Source organism: Wallemia ichthyophaga (assembly GCF_000400465.1).
Source record: "Wallemia ichthyophaga EXF-994 unplaced genomic scaffold scaffold15, whole genome shotgun sequence".
In the NCBI taxonomy this organism is placed as follows: Eukaryota; Fungi; Basidiomycota; class Wallemiomycetes; order Wallemiales; family Wallemiaceae; genus Wallemia; species Wallemia ichthyophaga.
In genome coordinates this window covers 152,914-170,787 of record NW_008806288.1, presented here as the reverse complement: position 1 = coordinate 170,787, position 17,874 = coordinate 152,914, and the positions used below count along the sequence as shown (strand labels likewise).

The window sequence follows — 17,874 nt, the reverse complement described above, 5'->3', positions numbered from 1 at the left end:
GGATGTTCTCGGGGCCAATCAGGGAGCTATATGAATCAATAGCGGCTAGACGGATCACGGAAATGAAGCTGAGAGCATGCGATGAAAATATTTGAATTGAAAAAGTGGCTTCTTATATATGTATCGTGTTGTAACATCAATTCCGCTGCCTGCTCGTGCGCATGTCTTGATAACGGTGCGATTGTAAACAAAAATGCATATAAAAAGAGTCTAGATCCGCCGTTAATTCAAGTAGAAGGCTCTTGAAGATCTCCTAAGCAAGAATTGTCGGCTTCACTCGTGTCAAATTTTTCGCTGGTCGCTTTCTCATGGACGTTAGCGACATCCGTCTATCTTGGAGGATATTTGAGATCTCAAAGCTTTAATCTTTTGATCAAAGACTAGACAGATCATTGGGCGTGGCTTCGTTCCTCCACACCGAAATTGTAACGAGATGCGAGCAGCGATGGACACGCTTCCAAATGAGCTGATCTTATACCTCATGATTGACTACAAGGCTCCTGAATTGTTGCACGTCTGCAGCCGTTTCTACGAGATCGGCATCGAGGACTTCTGCACAGGGAAGCATTATAGCCCAAAGACGCTGATATGTGGGTCCAACTAGCTGCTTATCCACAATTATTATACTTCCATATGCAATTTCAGTCCTAATACGATATACGCAAACACCATCAAGTTCGTGAGAAATGAGGAAGTGGATGCTGACAGACTGTAGGGAGCTCCAGCTCAATCTCAATCAATTTATTGAAGATTAATACATTGAAAATTGGACGCGTCTGGATGAATGCATGAATCTCGTTGATATCATCGGCTCCCTTCCTAAGCTCAAGAAGTTAATTTTAACACTGCACAGGCTGCTTGATCCCCATGATGACTTAGCGAGGCTTATCGGAGAGTCTTTTAGCCGCAGTGATCTCACCATCAACATCGAATAAGTCGATGACGTTAGTATTAATAAATTGGCTCGCGCTGTTCTCATCTAATACCCGAATCTTATAACACTTCGTTTCCATAGACCTGGTTTAGTTGAAAATCCTGGCTTAGTCCTTGATCGCCAAGAGAGGTTGATTGCTAAGGTTTATGAAGCATTTCAGAAAGACAAAGATGGGTTTCTAACTGTTCCAAAAGTAACAATATTAAATATTACAATTTGAAATCCTATAAAGGTCGTCGTTTCTACACAACATAAACAGAAGCAAATTTTATCGATATTTAGAAATGGAATAAGAAACAGGGCTACAAGGAAGCTACAAGGAGCAACAGTAAGGCTTTGTCAGATATTTGTTCAGAGTGTCTCGGTAAGCCTTTTGGCCACATGCACAAGAGAAGGCCCGACAGTGATCCACTTTCTGAAACTGAATTTGACATGCTTGATGAAGATGTTCAAAGATATGCGCATCGTGGCCACATGTTTAGAGATTGAGTACCGATTACTTCGCCTTACACGATCAATGCGCTTCGTAGTGAAATAAGGAGCATCATCGATGACAGTATCAAAGAGCACAGTCGTTATCGCGCATATGATGTCGACGAAAAATGCAAAGAGGCGTTCAGTCTCGATGATGAAAAGCTCACAATCGACAATTTTTGTTGAATGAAAGATTCCAAGTTGAGTATCGCTAGCAGATTCGGTCGGTACACAGATTCTTCTTGTACATATGCATTTATTTCGAATTTGCAGAGATTTGTACAAGTATTTGAAATAAGGGATACACAGTAGACATACGTTAAACATTGCATCATATTACAATTCGTGGAGACTGGAGGAATCAGAGAAATGACAAGGTGGTAAGGCTTATATCGTAATAAAATTCACCTCACAGCCACTTCCCACCTCGGTATCGATCTTCACATCGGAATCACAACAGTTACGTACACTGACAGCGGGGAGAGAGGAGCGAGAGAAGACAACACAGAGTCCTGAGATCTCTTCCGCAGACAGCACAACAAAGCTCACGAATAAATTTTAAATTTTAATTGAACAACAAGCTGGAGCTGCTGGTTGTAATCGACCATAACAGCCAGAGTTGCGAGTCGTGAGTAAAGCGAGCAAAAAGGTGTGGACAATGTATATTAATATTTGGGCCAGTACACAGAACAGCAATCTCTACGCAATTTCTATCTGACGTATCATATTCTAATCATCTCCAACGATGGTGAGGCAAATTGCAGCGTGTGGGAGATGACGCTTACAGGGAAATCCAGGAGCCACAAAGCATAGATTACTCCTCACAAGAAGATGAAAAGGCTGGTCTCGTTTCTGAGATGGAGGTGGATGACACACTCTCCGTAAACGACGGTGCGTACATTGGCGCGGGGAAGACGCTAAATCTCACTCAACCGTAGTACCCGCTTTCGTTGAACGCAACTTATCAGACTTTGGCCACGAAGTCATCGATTTCCAGACGTACACTTGGAACTTGGCGCACTGGACACAACTCGATAGGAGAATACAGAGTCCCGTTTTCCACGTAGGAGGACATCCTTGGTAAGTTTCTATCTGTAGTCTGCTCACCAGTGGCTCACACACCTCCCAGGAGAATTCTTCTCTTTCCTTTCGGTAACACGAATGGCAATGGCAACGAAATGGTTTCCATTTATCTCGAGTACGCTGACCCACGTGGCGCTCCTACTGGCTGGCACGTTTGTGCTCAGTTCGCACTCGTCATGTCCAACCCTTCAGACCCAACTGTTTTTGTCACCAACCAAGCACATCACAGATTCACAATCGAGGAAAGCGACTGGGGATTTACTCGCTTTAGCGAATTGCGCAGACTATGTATCCCATCAGACAAGTTCTCGAGACCAGTCATTGAGGGTGAAGGATCCACCATCACTGCCTTCGTAAGAGTTCTTGATGATCCTACAGGCGTTCTGTGGCACAATTTCGTCAACTACGACTCCAAGAAGGAGACTGGATTCGTTGGTCTTAAGAACCAGGGCGCTACCTGCTACATGAACTCTCTACTGCAATCCCTCTACTGTACAAACTACTTCCGTAGGGCTGTTTACCAAATTCCTACAGAGGAAGACCATCCATCTGAATCTGTTGCTCTTGCTCTTCAGCGCGTCTTCTATAACCTTCAAAACTCATTACAGCCAGCTGGAACAACAGAACTCACCCGCTCGTTCGGTTGGAAGTCGCTAGATTCTTTCATGCAACACGATGTTCAAGAATTCAATCGCGTTCTCCAAGACAAGTTGGAGGAGAGAATGAAAGGCACTGTAGCAGACGGTGCTATTACTGATTTGTTTGTTGGTAAGATGAAGTCGTACGTCAAGTGCGTGGATGTAGATTTCGAATCATCACGAATTGAAGACTTTTACGACATTCAACTCAATGTCAAGGGAATGAAGAACTTGTACGAGTCATTTAAGGACTACATACAGGTAGAGACACTCGAGGGTGACAATAAATACCACGCTGAGGGTCATGGTTTGCAAGATGCTAAAAAGGGATGCATTTTTGAATCTTTCCCACCAGTCCTCAACTTGCAATTGAAGCGTTTCGAGTATGACCTCCAGCGCGATGCAATGGTTAAAATCAACGATCGCCATGAATTCCCATTCGAGATTGACTTGAAGGAGTTCCTTGATGATGGTCCAGCTAAGGAGGAGGACTGGGTTTACAGATTACACGGCGTTTTGGTACACTCCGGTGATTTACACGGTGGTCATTACTTTGCACTCATTAAGCCGGAGCGTGACGGACAGTGGCTAAAGTTCGACGATGACAGAGTCACTAAGGCTCTTGATAGAGAAGTTTTGGAAGATAACTATGGTGGAGAAATGCACAGCAACGTCGTCACAGCGCAAGGACCAAAACCACAATTACGCGCCATGAAACGCTTCACCAACGCTTACATGCTTGTTTATATTCGCGAACAGAAGACGGACGATATATTGAAACCATTCACAAATGATGACATACCACCACTACTTCGTCAAAGATTAGATGAAGAGCGTGAAGCAAACGAGCGCAAGCGTCGTGAACGTGATGAGCAACACTTATACTTGACGACTAGAGTTATTTCAGATAACACTTTCTCCACTTATCAAGGCTTCGATCTTGCAACCTTTGAAGATAGGAATGTACCAGCAACAGAGCTTCCAACAATTAGAGCACTCAAAACGATGCCATACAATGAATTTAAAGAGCAACTCAGACATCAATTCGGTTTAGGTGATCGTAAATTTAGACTGTGGATGCTTGTCAATAGACAGAACAAGACTATCAGACCAGACACGCCAATTCTTGAAAATGATCCAACCAAGACACTTGATGCTATTAGAGTGGAGCTTTCACCAAGACAAAGTGACCTTAAGCTCTATTTAGATGTTGAGAAAGAGAGTGACACTCTGTACGGCAAACCAGAAGATTCAATAATGATCTTCTTGAAGTATTTTGATGTATCGAGACAAACACTGACTGGTGTTTGCAAGGTTTACGTGTCTAGATCGGCTAAGGTTGGAGATTTACAGGATATTATACAGAAGGAGATGAAGTGGCCACCTGGATTACCATTGAGGTTGTACGAGGTATGTTGATTATATGGGTTGTGGAATCCATATCTAACAAATATTACAGGAAATTAAACCAGGATATATAGAACCAATGAAGCCAAAGATGACACTTGCACAAAGTGAATTACAGGATGGTGACCTTGTTTGTTTCCAAGTAGAGCTCTCAGATTCTGAGGTCAGGGATTACGAAGCGCAAGGAATGAACGCTGATCCAATCTCACACTATGACTACCTCCAAAACCGCGTACAAGTGACATTTAGACCAAAGTACAAGAATCAAATAAGTGAGACTGTTAGCGAGTTTAATTTGCTGTTGAGCAAGAAGACTAATTACGATCGCATGGCTGAATTGGTTGGCGCCAAGGTGAAGCAGGATCCGCTCAAGATTAGATTCACAACGACACAAAATACAAATGGAACACCAAAGTCTATAGTGAAGCGCAGTATGAATCAACCAGTTCAGGATCTCATCACACCAGGCTATTTGACAGAGAATTCCCATGTGATTTTCTATGAGTTGTTGAATATCTCAATAGTTGAATTGGAGACGAAAAAATCATTCACGGTAACTTGGACGGGACTCCACAATAAAGAAGAAGGCACGTATCCATTTTTACAGCCAAAGACATCTACTATAAATGATGTGGTTGAGCAACTAGCTAAGAATGTGGAGTTAACAGCAGAAGGATCGCAAAAGATAAAGATATTCGAGATCTGGAATGGAAGACATCAAAAGGAATGCAATGGTTTGGAGTTAATTGGTAATTTATCAGACAATGCAGAGTTATTCGCAGAGGAAGTGCCAAAGGAGGAAACCGAAGCTAATGAGAGTGAAAAAATCATCAACGTGTTCCACTATTCGCGTGAGCCACAACGGTGGCATGGAATTCCATTTAAATTAGTAACCAAGCCAGGTGAAAAGTTTATTGACACAAAGTTGAGATTACAAAACAGATTGAACATTCCAGAGAAGGAGTTGTCCAAGTACAAGTTCAGCTTAATTACATCGATGTATTATAAGCAGCCAAGTCTAATTGATGACGGTGACGTAATCCACGATCACAACTTTGCTCAACAAGATGCACTCGGATTGGATCATATTGATAAATCTGGGAAATCTAACAAAACCGCTGAAAGGGGTATTTTGATTCGTTAAGCTCAGCTAAGCTCAGCTCACCCCGTAATTAATGAAGAAACGCTTTAACAAATCTCAATCAATCAATTTCAATTCTAATTTCTAATATTGTCTTGATAAAAGAAGAAATGAATTTATTTCAACTATCATTTAGGTGTTGTGTGTTGAGTAGGTGTGCTTTCAGTTTTCTCGCAGGCGGAAAGCGTGAGAGAGGGTTGTGAGGTGAGTGAGCGAGATATAGCAATGCTATTATGTTGTGCGAACAGGAATAAGAAAAATGAAATTACAAACGCAATTATCGCTGATCCAAAATTATCTGCTTACGCGTCATCAACCGAGCCTTAACCACTGACAGTCAAGATGGCTGAGCCGAATGGAGAGCGAATCGAAGCAGAAGCAGCTCCAATGAAGGAGGATGAGAAGGAAGAGAAGCCTGATCTATTCGAGGATATACCTGAAGATATTAGGAATGATTCTATCGACAGCGTCAAGACTCGCAGCAGAATGATTGATAATGAGATTAGGGTGAGTTGTTTAAGTGTATTCTACACGCACTCCTCACACTCTTTCAGATGTTCAAATCAGAGCAGCTTCGTCTCAGTCATGATATGAGAGCTTTAGAGGAGAAGATTCGTGGCAATCAAGAAAAGATTAGGCAGAACAAAGTGTTACCCTATTTGGTTGGAAACGTCGTTGAAATCCTTGAAGTTGATCCTGAAGGCGAAGACGACGGCGCTGCTCAAGATCAGGACTCAATGCGTAAAGGCAAATGTGCTGTGATCAAGACTAGCACTAGACAGACAGTCTTCCTTCCTCTCATTGGTCTCGTCAAGGCTGACGATTTGAAGCCTGGTGATTTGATTGGTGTTAATAAGGACTCGTACTTGATTCTCGACACTCTCCCACCTGAATTTGACTCTCGTGTCAAGGCTATGGAAGTTGACGAGAGGCCGACTGAGAATTACACTGTGAGTGGAATGTTATAAAGTAAGCACTCAACTCAACTATAATTCAGGATATTGGTGGATTGGAGAAACAAATCGAAGAACTCGTTGAAGCTGTCGTCATGCCAATGAAACAGGCTGATAAGTTTGTCAGACTCGGTATCAAGCCACCAAAAGGTGCGCTTATGTATGGACCACCTGGTGAGTTCTAATTAAGATGCAACTTTGTCTTATTAAACTTGAAAAGGTACCGGTAAAACTATGCTTGCTAGAGCTTGTGCGGCACAAACAAATGCTTGCTATTTGAAGCTTGCAGGACCATCGCTTGTTCAGGTGGGTGATTACTACGCGTAGTATTTGTCAACTGACTCAATACAGATGTTCATCGGTGATGGTGCTAAATTGGTCAGAGACGCATTCGAATTGGCCAAAGAGAAAGCACCTGCTATCATTTTCATTGATGAGTTAGATGCTATCGGTACTAAGCGTTTCGATAGCGACAAATCAGGTGACAGAGAGGTACAGAGAACAATGTTAGAATTACTCAATCAATTGGATGGATTCAGCTCAGACAACCGTATAAAGGTGATTGCAGCAACTAATAGAATAGATATTCTTGATCCCGCCTTATTGAGATCGGGTAGATTGGACAGAAAGATTGAATTCCCATTACCAAATGAAGCGGGTAGAGCACAGATATTGCAGATACACTCGAGGAAGATGAACGTTAGTCCAGATGTCAACTTTGAGGAATTAGCGAGATCAACAGATGAATTCAACGGTGCACAGATGAAGGCAGTATGTGTGGAAGCAGGTATGATTGCTTTAAGGGAAGGCAGTGAGATAATTGAACATGAGCATTATAACTCTGGTATACTTGAAGTGCAAGCTAAGAAAAAGCAAGAGCATTACTACTATGCGTAGAAATTGTAATAAACAATGAAATGAAATTTTTCTCTCTTTTGATTAAAGACGAAAGTCGATCATACTGGACAAATTTTGCATTTCAATCAAAATACAAAAAGGATTAAAAGAATGCGACGAGTTTACTCATCTGGGACGACTTGCTCTTTTGAAGAAACGTAAACACCATCCAAGAACTTACGGATATCCTTGTGGCGAACACGACAGACACCTTGGATGGAAGCAGCGGATTGAGAAACGTTTTGGATGTCGTTACCGGTCAAGATGACTTCATCCTTTTGAGATTGAGATTCTTCAATCTTGACACCTTCAGCCATCTTTACGTTTCTGACAGCCTTTTCACCTAAGAAGTTTCTGATCTCAACAGCGGTACCATTCTCTTGGATGATGATGTTGATTGGAAAGTGGGCATAGACAGCGCGCATTCTGTATAAGAAACCCTTGGTGACACCCTTAATCATGTTAAGGATGAGGGACTTGACGGTACGCAAGCAAGCAATGTGCTTACGGCCACCGTGCCAGACGACAATCTTTACGATGGCGGAGCTGTCAGACTTTTGGCCAACCTTCTCGAGGCGGAGGTCCATGTTGATGTGACGGACGACCTGGGGGAGTTTAGAAGGGGAAAAAGAGACAGACCAACAAAACACACCTTGGTGAGCTTACCGCGTGGACCTTCGACGGTGATAACACGGGATTTGATGTCAGCGGTAACACCCTGTGGAACCTCGAGCAACTCGTCGTTGTAGATTGAACGCATTCTGGGATATGAGTGAGTGGTTGTTTGGGGATTTAGGGGGAGTGGGAGTGGCTGGATTGTGTCTTCCCTTCTACCTGCTTTTAAACCTGATAATCCTCCAATTCGCCCAGTTAAAAACTTAAAATGCGTATAAAATCCACAGCTACCACAATCCACACTCACTTATACTCCCCCTATTGTTTCCTCTCTTACCTTTAGATACTTGGGGTCCTAGTCGAAGGGAAGAATCACGCCTAGTGAAATCCTTCTTGAGCAACGATTGAAAAATTTAAATTGCATAATATTCATTTTTTGTGCGTGAATGGGTATCATGAGAGTGGTGTGACTGTTGTGTATGGCTTCATCTCTAAATCATTTGCTCGTTGTGCTTCTGCTTGTAGAGGTGGGTGATATAGAGATGTAGAGTGATATGAATGATATCGAATGAAGAATACGCGTATCGTAATACAATGGTTAAATTCAATTAAACGTTTAAAATTATCAGCAGTTCCCCCGAATTCTCCCCCACGCACAGACGCCATTCTCTGATAAACACCACGACGAAAGCTGGAGAAATGGACTGTGATATATCCACATACCCTCCACACCCAATACTCCAAACGCCCAAGCTTTGTATCAGTGGTCTACGCTCACATACCATCACTTCCCAGGAGATCGCCTCTCAGCTGGTTGGCTGTCTCCCAGTGCGAGTTGTCGCGCATACAGAGCAAGATGCTATCGGTATACCCATCCACGCCGATGTACAGTTCAAGCAGCTCTATTCAGCGGAGAAGGCATTAACTATCTACCCCCAAATCACATTCCCTGAACATGAAACCACGCTCGGTCTTCTCCCTTACGATTCCCAAGACCAAGTTGCGCATATACCTCCACCGCCAGCCACTACTCCCCGCTTTTTCAGAAATCTTCCACAATCTATCACGCCTAATGAGGTTTATGATCTGTGTAGGACGTGTGGCCCTCTCTACTCGATCAAAATGGTTAATTCAGGTGTCGCTGTGGTCTGGGCTTGGGATGAAAGCACTTCTTTGCGCTTGGAGGAGGATCTCCACTGTACTGAGTATGAGAACTGCACCATTTCAGTTACAAAGTATGATTCCAGCAAGGAGTCTTCCCATTTACACCCAAAAGCTGCTGCTTTTGTTCCAAACACGCACTCAAACACAACCACTGGCTTACATACACCCCATACACCCTCCTACTTCGGCCACGGCCCAGGTCAGCAGGTGCAATACACAGGCTCCAACCTTATAGACCCCTGCAACCTCTTTGTGAAGAATCTTGACCATTCCCTCGCGTCTAATGATCTCTTCGACGCGTTCAAGTCGTTTGGTCATATTGTCTCTGCGAGGGTGATGCGCGACGAAAACGACCAGTCGCGCGGCTTCGGTTTCGTCAGCTACCAGTCACCCGAATCTGCCAAGGCGGCCCTGAATGCCATGAACGGGGTCGGTGTCAGGACGAAAGCGATAACAGTACGTTTCCACGAACCTAAACAACTGCGTCAGGAGAAACTGGCTGCGAGGTTTTCTAAAAACGACAGACTGGGTGTGAGCAGTCCTATCAGTCCAATACCCAGCGACTACGGGATGAATTCTAATCTAAACTCCCCACCTCTATCAGCCACGCCGAGCATGGGTGGTGGTGGTGGTGGTGGTGGTGTTACTGTAAATGGCAGACGCGGATCAGGTTCCTATTTCAAAGCCGCGCTGTCTGCTCATATGGCACCATCGCTGGGTGAATTCAAGACGATGACTGCTTCGATGCGCAGTGAGATGCTCGGTGGACATCTGTTGCGATCACTTCACGATGTGGGGGTGAGTGATATTGATGTAGTTGATGCTGTCGACAGATTGATAAGCACGTACGGACTGGATAATCTCGTCGAATGTTTGCACAACAGAGACGCTTTGCTGAGGTGCTACAAGGGCACACACGGGGCTCCTGTTGAGGCACACTTGAATGCTCTCAGAATCGATAACAGCGTTGTAGGCAGCTCAACAGATGTCATAACACCAGCTTCAGAAGAATCGGGTCGTCTCATCATCGCTGTACAGAACCTTGGCGAACGTGATTACAAGAAGATTGGTGAAATGCTCGGCCAGCTCGGGAAGAAGGAGAGAGCCATGTGTCTTTTTTCGAATGAATACCTCATACAGAAGGTGAGAGATGCCAAGGTGCTCGTCGAGGTCGAGTGCGATAACGAAAAAGATGCAAAGGATGAAAAGAATAAAGAAGGCGGAAACGATGAGCAAATGAGGGCTCAAGATGCGCTCAAAATGGCAGTTAATGAGATGGGATTGCTCAATGAGGATATTTTCAGACACACACAGGATTGGTTCGAAGGATTACAGGGATTGGAAAGTAAGAAACAGAAGCAAAAAATAGGAGAGAGGCTGTTTAAGAAGATCAAGGCGGAGGGAATTAAGGGGAATACAGCCAAAATAACAGTCAAGTTGTTGGACAATGAGGATCTCTACAGTATTTGCATATTAACAGAGATTTATCCAAGCTATTTGAACAAGGTAGTCAACTTATACACTGACAAAATGTAAAAAGACACTTTTTGATATATAACGATGATCTTGACGTTGTTGAACGTGCTCGTCACATTCTTGATACCAATTTATAAGTCGTACAAGTGCCTCAACGTTGGGAATGCCGAGCGGCAGGCGTACTGGTTGATGTATTGGGTGATTATTGGCTGTGTGAGCTGCGTAGAGGGATTGTTGAGGTGGTGAGTGTTGTGAGTGTACACATGATAAAAGCTCAATCAACCCAGGATACCATTATACAGATATATCAAGATAGCTTTTGTTATTTACCTCGAATTACAAGGCTCGGAGGTTGTTTATGATAGTTTAGTGAAGGAGGTGCTCCAGAGGCACGAGACGGAGATTGAAGACGGTCTTAGGGGGCTCAAGAGAGGCGTCTATGATTTGGGTGTCAATTACGTTAAGCGAATTTACAGCGCAATATCCCAGCAGCAGCAGGAGTACATTCCACTCGATGACGAGCAAGAGCGGGAGCAGAATCAGGAACAAAGTTCAAATATCGCGCAGCTCATCAGCTCATACACACCCACAGTCATAACCAACCAGCTCTCCAATCAGCTCACAAGGAGAGGCGCGAAGACTGACGATCAGCAAAAGCAGCCGACGCAGCAAACACAGCCAACAGCGCAAACGCAGCCCAAACCAAAAACCAACAAAAACAAGCAGCAGCCACAGGACACATCAAAAGACGCGTCTTCGTGGCTATTTGGCTATTTGTGATTATTTGTATATCCCACCAAATCCATCGTTGATTACGACTACCACTATGTCTTCCACGCGCCAGCGCGGGAATAAATCGACAAATGACAAAATAATACTCGTCCCGCGTAAGTCTGCGTTAATTGTGGTGTACGCCAGCACGAACACACGGCTGACATAGTCTTCAAGCATGGGCTGGTGATGAACCGTCAACGAGCCAGCCGCACGACGAGTATGAAGAGCATGGGCGCACTGGCCCTGTTGAGCTCTTCCACGCCTCCACCACAGACCTCACCCACCAGCTATACCCAACGCATTCGCAAGCGACCAGTGCCGATCTCAAGTGGTGGAAGCTGACGCTACCTGCGAAGCTAAAAGAGAAGGAGAGAGACAGAGAAAGAGACAGAGACAGGGAAAGAGAGAAGCCTACGTCGAGCCCGATAAACCCGATGCGAGCGTCTTCCGATAGCGATCACGATGGCAGCGCAAGTCCTAGTGCTAGAATAGGGCCTTCAAATCTGGCCCAATTGCACGACCAGACGCACCAGATGCATCCTCCCCGCTCCCAGCTGTCCTCTTTCGACGATAGCTTCATTGAACGTCCTAGCACGTCTTCCCAGCAACACCCCACGCTGAGATCACACAACAGACTAGCGAAAAAGGAACTCGACAATGCAGCTCTCTATCGACGACGCAAATTGGGAAGACGTACTAAAAAAGATAAGCTGCGTAAATTTCTTCTTCATTCCGCATACGTACCTCTTTTGTTCAGAAGCTTGAATCTCGGTTTCACTACTGCTACACTCGCTGTGTGCATTCGTCTTCGCTTGCTCGAGGGCAGACATGGTGTAGTCGGTATTTCTGGCGCGGGCGCTATCATCGGCATCATTTTCGCACCTATGACTCTCACACACGTTATGGTGTCTATATATCTGGAGTATTTCTACGGTCGTCCTATCGGTATTTGGGGCATTCGCTCTAAAATGGCTCACACTCTTCTCGATTTGGTATTTATTTGCTTCTGGTCCGCTGAGCTGTCGCTTGTGTTTGATAATTACTTCACTTCCCTCCTCAGTTGCAGCACCAAGTCAGCGTGAGTTGTGGTATTTTTAGCGGTGTTATGATAAGCTCATGTCTTTACAAAGCTGGTGGTCTAATGTCACACAGGCTAACGAACGTACTACCGACTCTCTCATCAATGAAATTGAGCAGGGTACCATGTGCAACTATCTCGGTGCTCTCATAGGACTGGTGTTTGTTGGGATGGTTTTGTGTAAGTTTGCAAACGTAAACGCAATTGCAATTGCAGTCTAGTATCTTTTTCACTACTAACACACACCCTCAGACCTCGTCAACCTTATTGTCAGTCTTTATAGGATTTACGAGCGTGTGCGATTACACCAAGTGTTGTATAACGAATCTTCTTAGCATGCTTTTTCCCAATGGTTTGCAAGTTTTAGTGGTATGAAAGACTAATAAATACTTTATGCAAACTAAACAAATTACACACTGGACAAGTTACCTGTTCTGCAAATCTATCTGCATATTCTGCACAAATGTCTTGCGCTGCCAATACAGCCTCATTTCCAGCCTTTGTAAAACATCCTTGCATCTGCTCTTTTCGAGATCAGCGTTACGTGTATCTACGATCATCCCACTGAGTGAGCGGAGAAGAGTGATGAGAAGGGCTATGCTATCTTTATCACTATCATTATCACCATCCCCATCTACAAAACTCATACTCGGTTTGAACTTTATCATATGTCTCTCTTCGATGAGGTAAGTTTCCAAATCTGTCAGCACTATTGAAAGTATTTCAACGCAATCGGTGAGATTGTCATAGTCTGTATGCTGATTGACGGTAAATTTACCATCCACATCCTTCAATTGTTTTATTATGGGCTGGATGTTTGGTGATTTTTCATATTTCTGCGTATCGATAGGCTCATGTTTCCCATCGAGCAATATAGCCCATGCCAGCCATCTGCGCATGCGCATTGCGCGTAGTGTACCTGACGGGAATATCTCCAACATGCTGAGCTGGAAAGCGGGAGCATGTCCCGAAGCCGCGTTGAGGATATTTGCGAGGACATGAAGATCAATTTTGAGGGCGTCGTGGGTGTTGTGGGTGACAATCTCACTCCTTCCGCTTCCGATGGAGTCGAGTGCATTGCTCGCACACGCCGCTATCTGGGGGTAGATGCTGCTCAGTGATCTGTCCATCAAGAGTAGCACCATCGTCGTGAAGAGCCCGCTAGTGTCGCCGGTACCGAGTAGCGAAAGTGATGTCATGGAATGCATTAGCGGGATCAGTCGCGAGAGTATCTTTATACGCTGCGCACTCTGTCCTATCAGCTCCGCTTTATCCTTTTTCGTGAGATTTGGTGTGTCCATTCCCATCTCCTCACTCCTCCCACTCTCCCTGCTCTCCCCGTAGATAAGGCTCTCGGTCGCAATCGACATGCCGAGGTAGGTGAGGGGTGCTAGCAGATCAGCTAATCCAAATGGAGCGCTTTCACGGTCATATTGAGGCAGGGTATCTTGGAGGATGCGCAGAGCAGTGTCTTTGAAGGGTATATGTTCATGCATAATCACTGACAGGGGTAGGTCGTCAGCTGAGCATACTCACTACATAAAGAATGCAACTCACTCAAATGGAATATCAAGTGCATTATACTTACTGGAGGTCGAGTGTGTGCAATGACAGTGCGCACTATCACTGACATGTACACACGCTCTTTGTCCATGTCACCCTCTGAACGCACCCGCTTGTACTCCACCAAGCAGTCTTTTTGGAGGGGAGAAAGGTCGCTTGTAGTTAGCACCGTCTCGAGCAACGCGTCGATTATCGTGTCTGTATTGGGATCGCGGTATTGGGCAATATCGAAGAAGCTGTAGTTGGGTTTGTGCTTTTTGTATTGTTTGTCCTTTTTCATCGTAGCTTTGTCGGTAGTGAGCACATTAGCTACGACATTTTTGTATGTGTGTGTGTTGATGTGCTCATTTTCATCGTTTTCATTTTCATTCCCATCCACTTCCAATCGAGGTGTGTGGATGAGAAATTCATCGTCGTCTGAACTAACCGCGTCTTCTTCACCCTGTAGCGCCTCAACCTCAGGTTTCTTTTCCTCATTAAGCTGCCGCTCTTTCTCCAGAAATCTCCTGTAAGCATCCTCCTGGCCCGCAGCACCCGCTCTGAGCTCATCATTTGTTGTCTTCTCTTTGAGGAGCTGTCCCAGTATCTTAGATGTATCCATTTTCTTCATCTTCATCTTGGGGAGAGACGGCGATGGCGATGGCGGAGGTTTCGATGATTTCCGCGTGCGTGTGTGTGTGCTGTTCTCCAAGCGATCATCGACCGTCTCCCCTTTAACGCCAGGCGCCTCACGCGCCTCACACCCCATGCGTCTGTCTTCTCGTTTGCGCTCATCGTCTCGCTTGCTGGCTGCTGCTTTGTACGTCGCCACTACAACATCACCTTGATCATCATCTGAGCTATCGTCGCTGATTGCAATCGGTCCTCGCGGTGTATGTTCGTCGTCGATATTTATCGCCATTTTACAATTTCTTTACTACACCTTTCAAACTGCCTTTCACCTTGTTTGTCTTGGGTGGTTTGGGTGTGCGGGGTGTGTTGGCTGGTGGTGGTGGTTTGGTTGAGCGTGAGCGTGGTGGATGCGTGGGCTGTGAACTCGTCCTCGCCTGCTTGAACTGCGCTATTTCTTCCTCCTCCTCCTCTCGCCGTCTCTTCGTCTCGGTGTTCTTGCCTGCGTTGAGATCATTGAGGTATCCTGCTTCGTCTGGTTCAAGACCGCGGAACTGGTCTGGTGTGTGAGGTGAGTTGTGAGCGTGTTGATACAGCTGAGCGTTACTCGCATGCGTTACTCACTCGAAAACTTTGTCTTCTGCTCAAATTCAGCGTCTTTTTCTGCCTTGCGTTCGTATAGTTGCTCTGCTAGTGGTCGCTTATCCTCCTCTTCCTTGGCCTTGTTCTCCTCTGGCTCCTTCTGTAGCCTCTCGTACGCTTCTTTCCACTCTTTGTCGCCATCTTTGCTGTTTACGCTGCCAGAACTGACAAAGCCGGAAGACATGCGTGATGATGTTAGAAACGATAAGATGTAAATAAACCAAGAATGCTTGGATATTATTAATGCATATGTACAATTCGTTATTCAGTTGTTCAGTTATTCACTCAGTCACTCCTCCACGACACCAATACCTCGTCTGTCCTGAACCGCTGCTTGCAGTTGGATTGCTCAAGTGGTGTCACCTGACCCATTCTATGCTGTAAAAGACCAGCTTGGGCTATCATAAGACCATTGTCGATGCAGAATCTGAATATTTGTGAGTGATAAAATACCAAAATCTCCACAACTCACCTCATATCCGTCGCAAACACTTTCCCACCTCTTTCCTCAGCCATTATTGCCATCATCTCTTGTAAACGCTTATTGCAGCCGACACCACCAACAATAAGCACTTCCTTCGACCCTACATGTGCCATAGCTCTCTCTGTAGTCTCAACCAACATAGCGAATGCCACTTCTTGAAGAGTGAAGCAGAGATCTTCTTTTGTAAAGTCATCTTGAGTCTCTGCAGCTGATTTGAATTGCGGTTTGGTGGTGTAGGTGGATGTGGCAGTGAGGAGGCCAGATAGGGATATATCCATACCTTTAGTGGTGTAAGGGAGTTTAAGCAGTTTATTACCTTTTTTAGCAGCTTGCTCGATGTTGAAACCGGGGCTAGGATCGTTAGGCAACCCGATAACCCTCGCAAATCTATCGAGGCAGTTACCGACTGCGATATCGAGTGTTTCACCGAATATTCTGTAACGCTGTTGGGAGTAGGCGATGACTTGAGTATTGCCGCCAGACACATAGAGCACAATAGGGTTCTGCGCACCTGTGATGAGTCTGCCCATCTCTATATGACCAACGCAGTGGTTCACGCCGACGAGTGGTTTGCTGTAGAGCAGACTGAGCGTCCTGGCTACCATAGCGACGGCAGTGAGGGGAGCACCCATACCCGGACCTTTAGTGAAACAAATGCAGTCGACGTCTTCAAGTGAGAGCTCAGCGTCGAAGAGGGATTTCTGGATAATCTTCACGAGCCACGCTTTGTGATGTCGAGCAGTGTCTGCAGGGAGGAAGCCAGAGCCTGGGGGAGTGATGTATGTGTGGCGGGGATTGGAGAGAACGTCGACAGAGCCATCTTTGTTGTGCCTGACTATCCCTGCGCCTAATTTATTAGCTGAGCCTTCTAAACCGATGGCGATGTATTCTCTGGCTGGGCGGGGTGAGTGGGTGTGGGAGTAGCGCCGAGAAACGACGGACACGTATCCATATTAGTGAATGAGACAACTAGTTATGCTTGAATAGCTCCCAGGCGACGTAGTGTGCAATGACCCAGATCGTCAGCAGCGGTACAAGACCAACAGAGTATACAACAGTTTCTAGGTATAAATTTGATTTCGCCGTGAAGACTAGGACTAAGCCTGTTGCTAATCCAGCCACACCAATCACAAACAAAGATAAAGCAGCGAATATCATGCCGAGCTCAAAGAATATACATCGTTTCCAATTTACATCTTGGATAAAATTTTTAACGGAGACGACTGGGAGGGAGTTAGTTTGGATTATGATACACACACACACACTCACCGTGCTTCTCTCTCAGATTCGAGCAATGCAAGGATGTCAGATTCACGGACAGGACCCTTGACGTTACGGATGATTGAACGGGAGGTGTCGTCCAAGAATTCAACGCGGACTTGAGTGATACCACCACGGGATCCAGTTCTACCAAGGACCTTTATAGCTTGGATCAGCAGCGCCTACAAGCCTAACAATCCACCCACCTTGGTTACCTTTGCGAGCTTGACTGGCTGCTTGTTGGCGGCTGGTGCGTCCTGAACACAGTGTCAGATTTAATTGGTTTTGTTTCGTCTATTTTACCATATTTAAATCTGAGTGCTCAAGACGAAGACGAAGAACGCTGCCCAGCGGCTGAGGCTCATCATCAAAAATTACAGTCAAGTGCAAATTCAATTTAATTTATTTTAATTTATTTTGGTATATATGGCTTCTAAGATATTGTTATTGTATATTCATATAAATACCTGCCTCTAAACCAATTTGTGCGGTAATCTATCCATCTCGCTCGGTTTACTGTGTATTGAAAGATGGGCAACACTGGTGTAATTGCAGCTGCCTGATTAGCCTCACACAGTCACCATATCCTCGATCCACTCGTATTCGCCGACGTGTGCACATCCACACTCGGGCTCTGAGCGAGACACATCCATACTCATACTCCCGTTCTTAGAACCAGCCC

General features: G+C 45.2%; 9 protein-coding genes across 9 annotated transcripts; 5 read left to right on the top strand and 4 right to left on the bottom strand.

Annotated features, from left to right (window-relative positions):
- Window positions 1-445: 445 nt before the first annotated feature.
- J056_001428 (Ubiquitin carboxyl-terminal hydrolase 21) lies at window positions 446-5,680 on the top strand (the record flags this gene model as incomplete). Its single annotated transcript, XM_009271056.1, has 5 exons — window positions 446-590; window positions 2,162-2,299; window positions 2,347-2,488; window positions 2,538-4,539; window positions 4,589-5,680. 5 exons carry the CDS (start codon window positions 446-448, stop codon window positions 5,678-5,680), a joined length of 3,519 nt encoding a protein of 1,172 aa, XP_009269331.1.
- Window positions 5,681-6,019: 339 nt separating this feature from the next.
- On the top strand, window positions 6,020-7,527 carry J056_001427 (26S protease regulatory subunit 6A; the record flags this gene model as incomplete). Its single annotated transcript, XM_009271055.1, has 5 exons — window positions 6,020-6,184; window positions 6,232-6,627; window positions 6,675-6,804; window positions 6,851-6,936; window positions 6,982-7,527. 5 exons carry the CDS (start codon window positions 6,020-6,022, stop codon window positions 7,525-7,527), a joined length of 1,323 nt encoding a protein of 440 aa, XP_009269330.1.
- A 122-nt stretch (window positions 7,528-7,649) lies between these two features.
- J056_001426 (60S ribosomal protein L9-A) lies at window positions 7,650-8,287 on the bottom strand (the record flags this gene model as incomplete). Its single annotated transcript, XM_009271054.1, has 2 exons — window positions 7,650-8,132; window positions 8,180-8,287. The coding sequence occupies 2 exons, from the start codon at window positions 8,285-8,287 to the stop codon at window positions 7,650-7,652; spliced, it is 591 nt and encodes a 196-aa protein (XP_009269329.1).
- A 554-nt stretch (window positions 8,288-8,841) lies between these two features.
- Window positions 8,842-10,842, top strand: J056_001425 (Polyadenylate-binding protein, cytoplasmic and nuclear; the record flags this gene model as incomplete). Its single annotated transcript, XM_009271053.1, has 1 exon — window positions 8,842-10,842. One exon carries the CDS (start codon window positions 8,842-8,844, stop codon window positions 10,840-10,842), a length of 2,001 nt encoding a protein of 666 aa, XP_009269328.1.
- A 24-nt stretch (window positions 10,843-10,866) lies between these two features.
- J056_001424 (HVA22-like protein i) lies at window positions 10,867-11,562 on the top strand (the record flags this gene model as incomplete). The annotated part of the gene is made up of 2 exons (XM_009271052.1): window positions 10,867-11,024; window positions 11,070-11,562. The coding sequence occupies 2 exons, from the start codon at window positions 10,867-10,869 to the stop codon at window positions 11,560-11,562; spliced, it is 651 nt and encodes a 216-aa protein (XP_009269327.1).
- A 46-nt stretch (window positions 11,563-11,608) lies between these two features.
- Window positions 11,609-12,969, top strand: J056_001423 (uncharacterized protein; the record flags this gene model as incomplete). The annotated part of the gene is made up of 4 exons (XM_009271051.1): window positions 11,609-11,669; window positions 11,731-12,634; window positions 12,687-12,814; window positions 12,887-12,969. 4 exons carry the CDS (start codon window positions 11,609-11,611, stop codon window positions 12,967-12,969), a joined length of 1,176 nt encoding a protein of 391 aa, XP_009269326.1.
- Window positions 12,970-13,059: 90 nt separating this feature from the next.
- J056_001422 (uncharacterized protein) lies at window positions 13,060-15,632 on the bottom strand (the record flags this gene model as incomplete). The annotated part of the gene is made up of 4 exons (XM_009271050.1): window positions 13,060-14,135; window positions 14,192-15,061; window positions 15,120-15,365; window positions 15,431-15,632. The coding sequence occupies 4 exons, from the start codon at window positions 15,630-15,632 to the stop codon at window positions 13,060-13,062; spliced, it is 2,394 nt and encodes a 797-aa protein (XP_009269325.1).
- Window positions 15,633-15,733: 101 nt separating this feature from the next.
- Window positions 15,734-16,884, bottom strand: J056_001421 (putative tRNA threonylcarbamoyladenosine biosynthesis protein kae1; the record flags this gene model as incomplete). Its single annotated transcript, XM_009271049.1, has 3 exons — window positions 15,734-15,875; window positions 15,921-16,827; window positions 16,875-16,884. The coding sequence occupies 3 exons, from the start codon at window positions 16,882-16,884 to the stop codon at window positions 15,734-15,736; spliced, it is 1,059 nt and encodes a 352-aa protein (XP_009269324.1).
- A 258-nt stretch (window positions 16,885-17,142) lies between these two features.
- J056_001420 (40S ribosomal protein S28) lies at window positions 17,143-17,851 on the bottom strand (the record flags this gene model as incomplete). The annotated part of the gene is made up of 4 exons (XM_009271048.1): window positions 17,143-17,155; window positions 17,202-17,350; window positions 17,399-17,449; window positions 17,774-17,851. 4 exons carry the CDS (start codon window positions 17,849-17,851, stop codon window positions 17,143-17,145), a joined length of 291 nt encoding a protein of 96 aa, XP_009269323.1.
- Window positions 17,852-17,874: the final 23 nt, after the last annotated feature.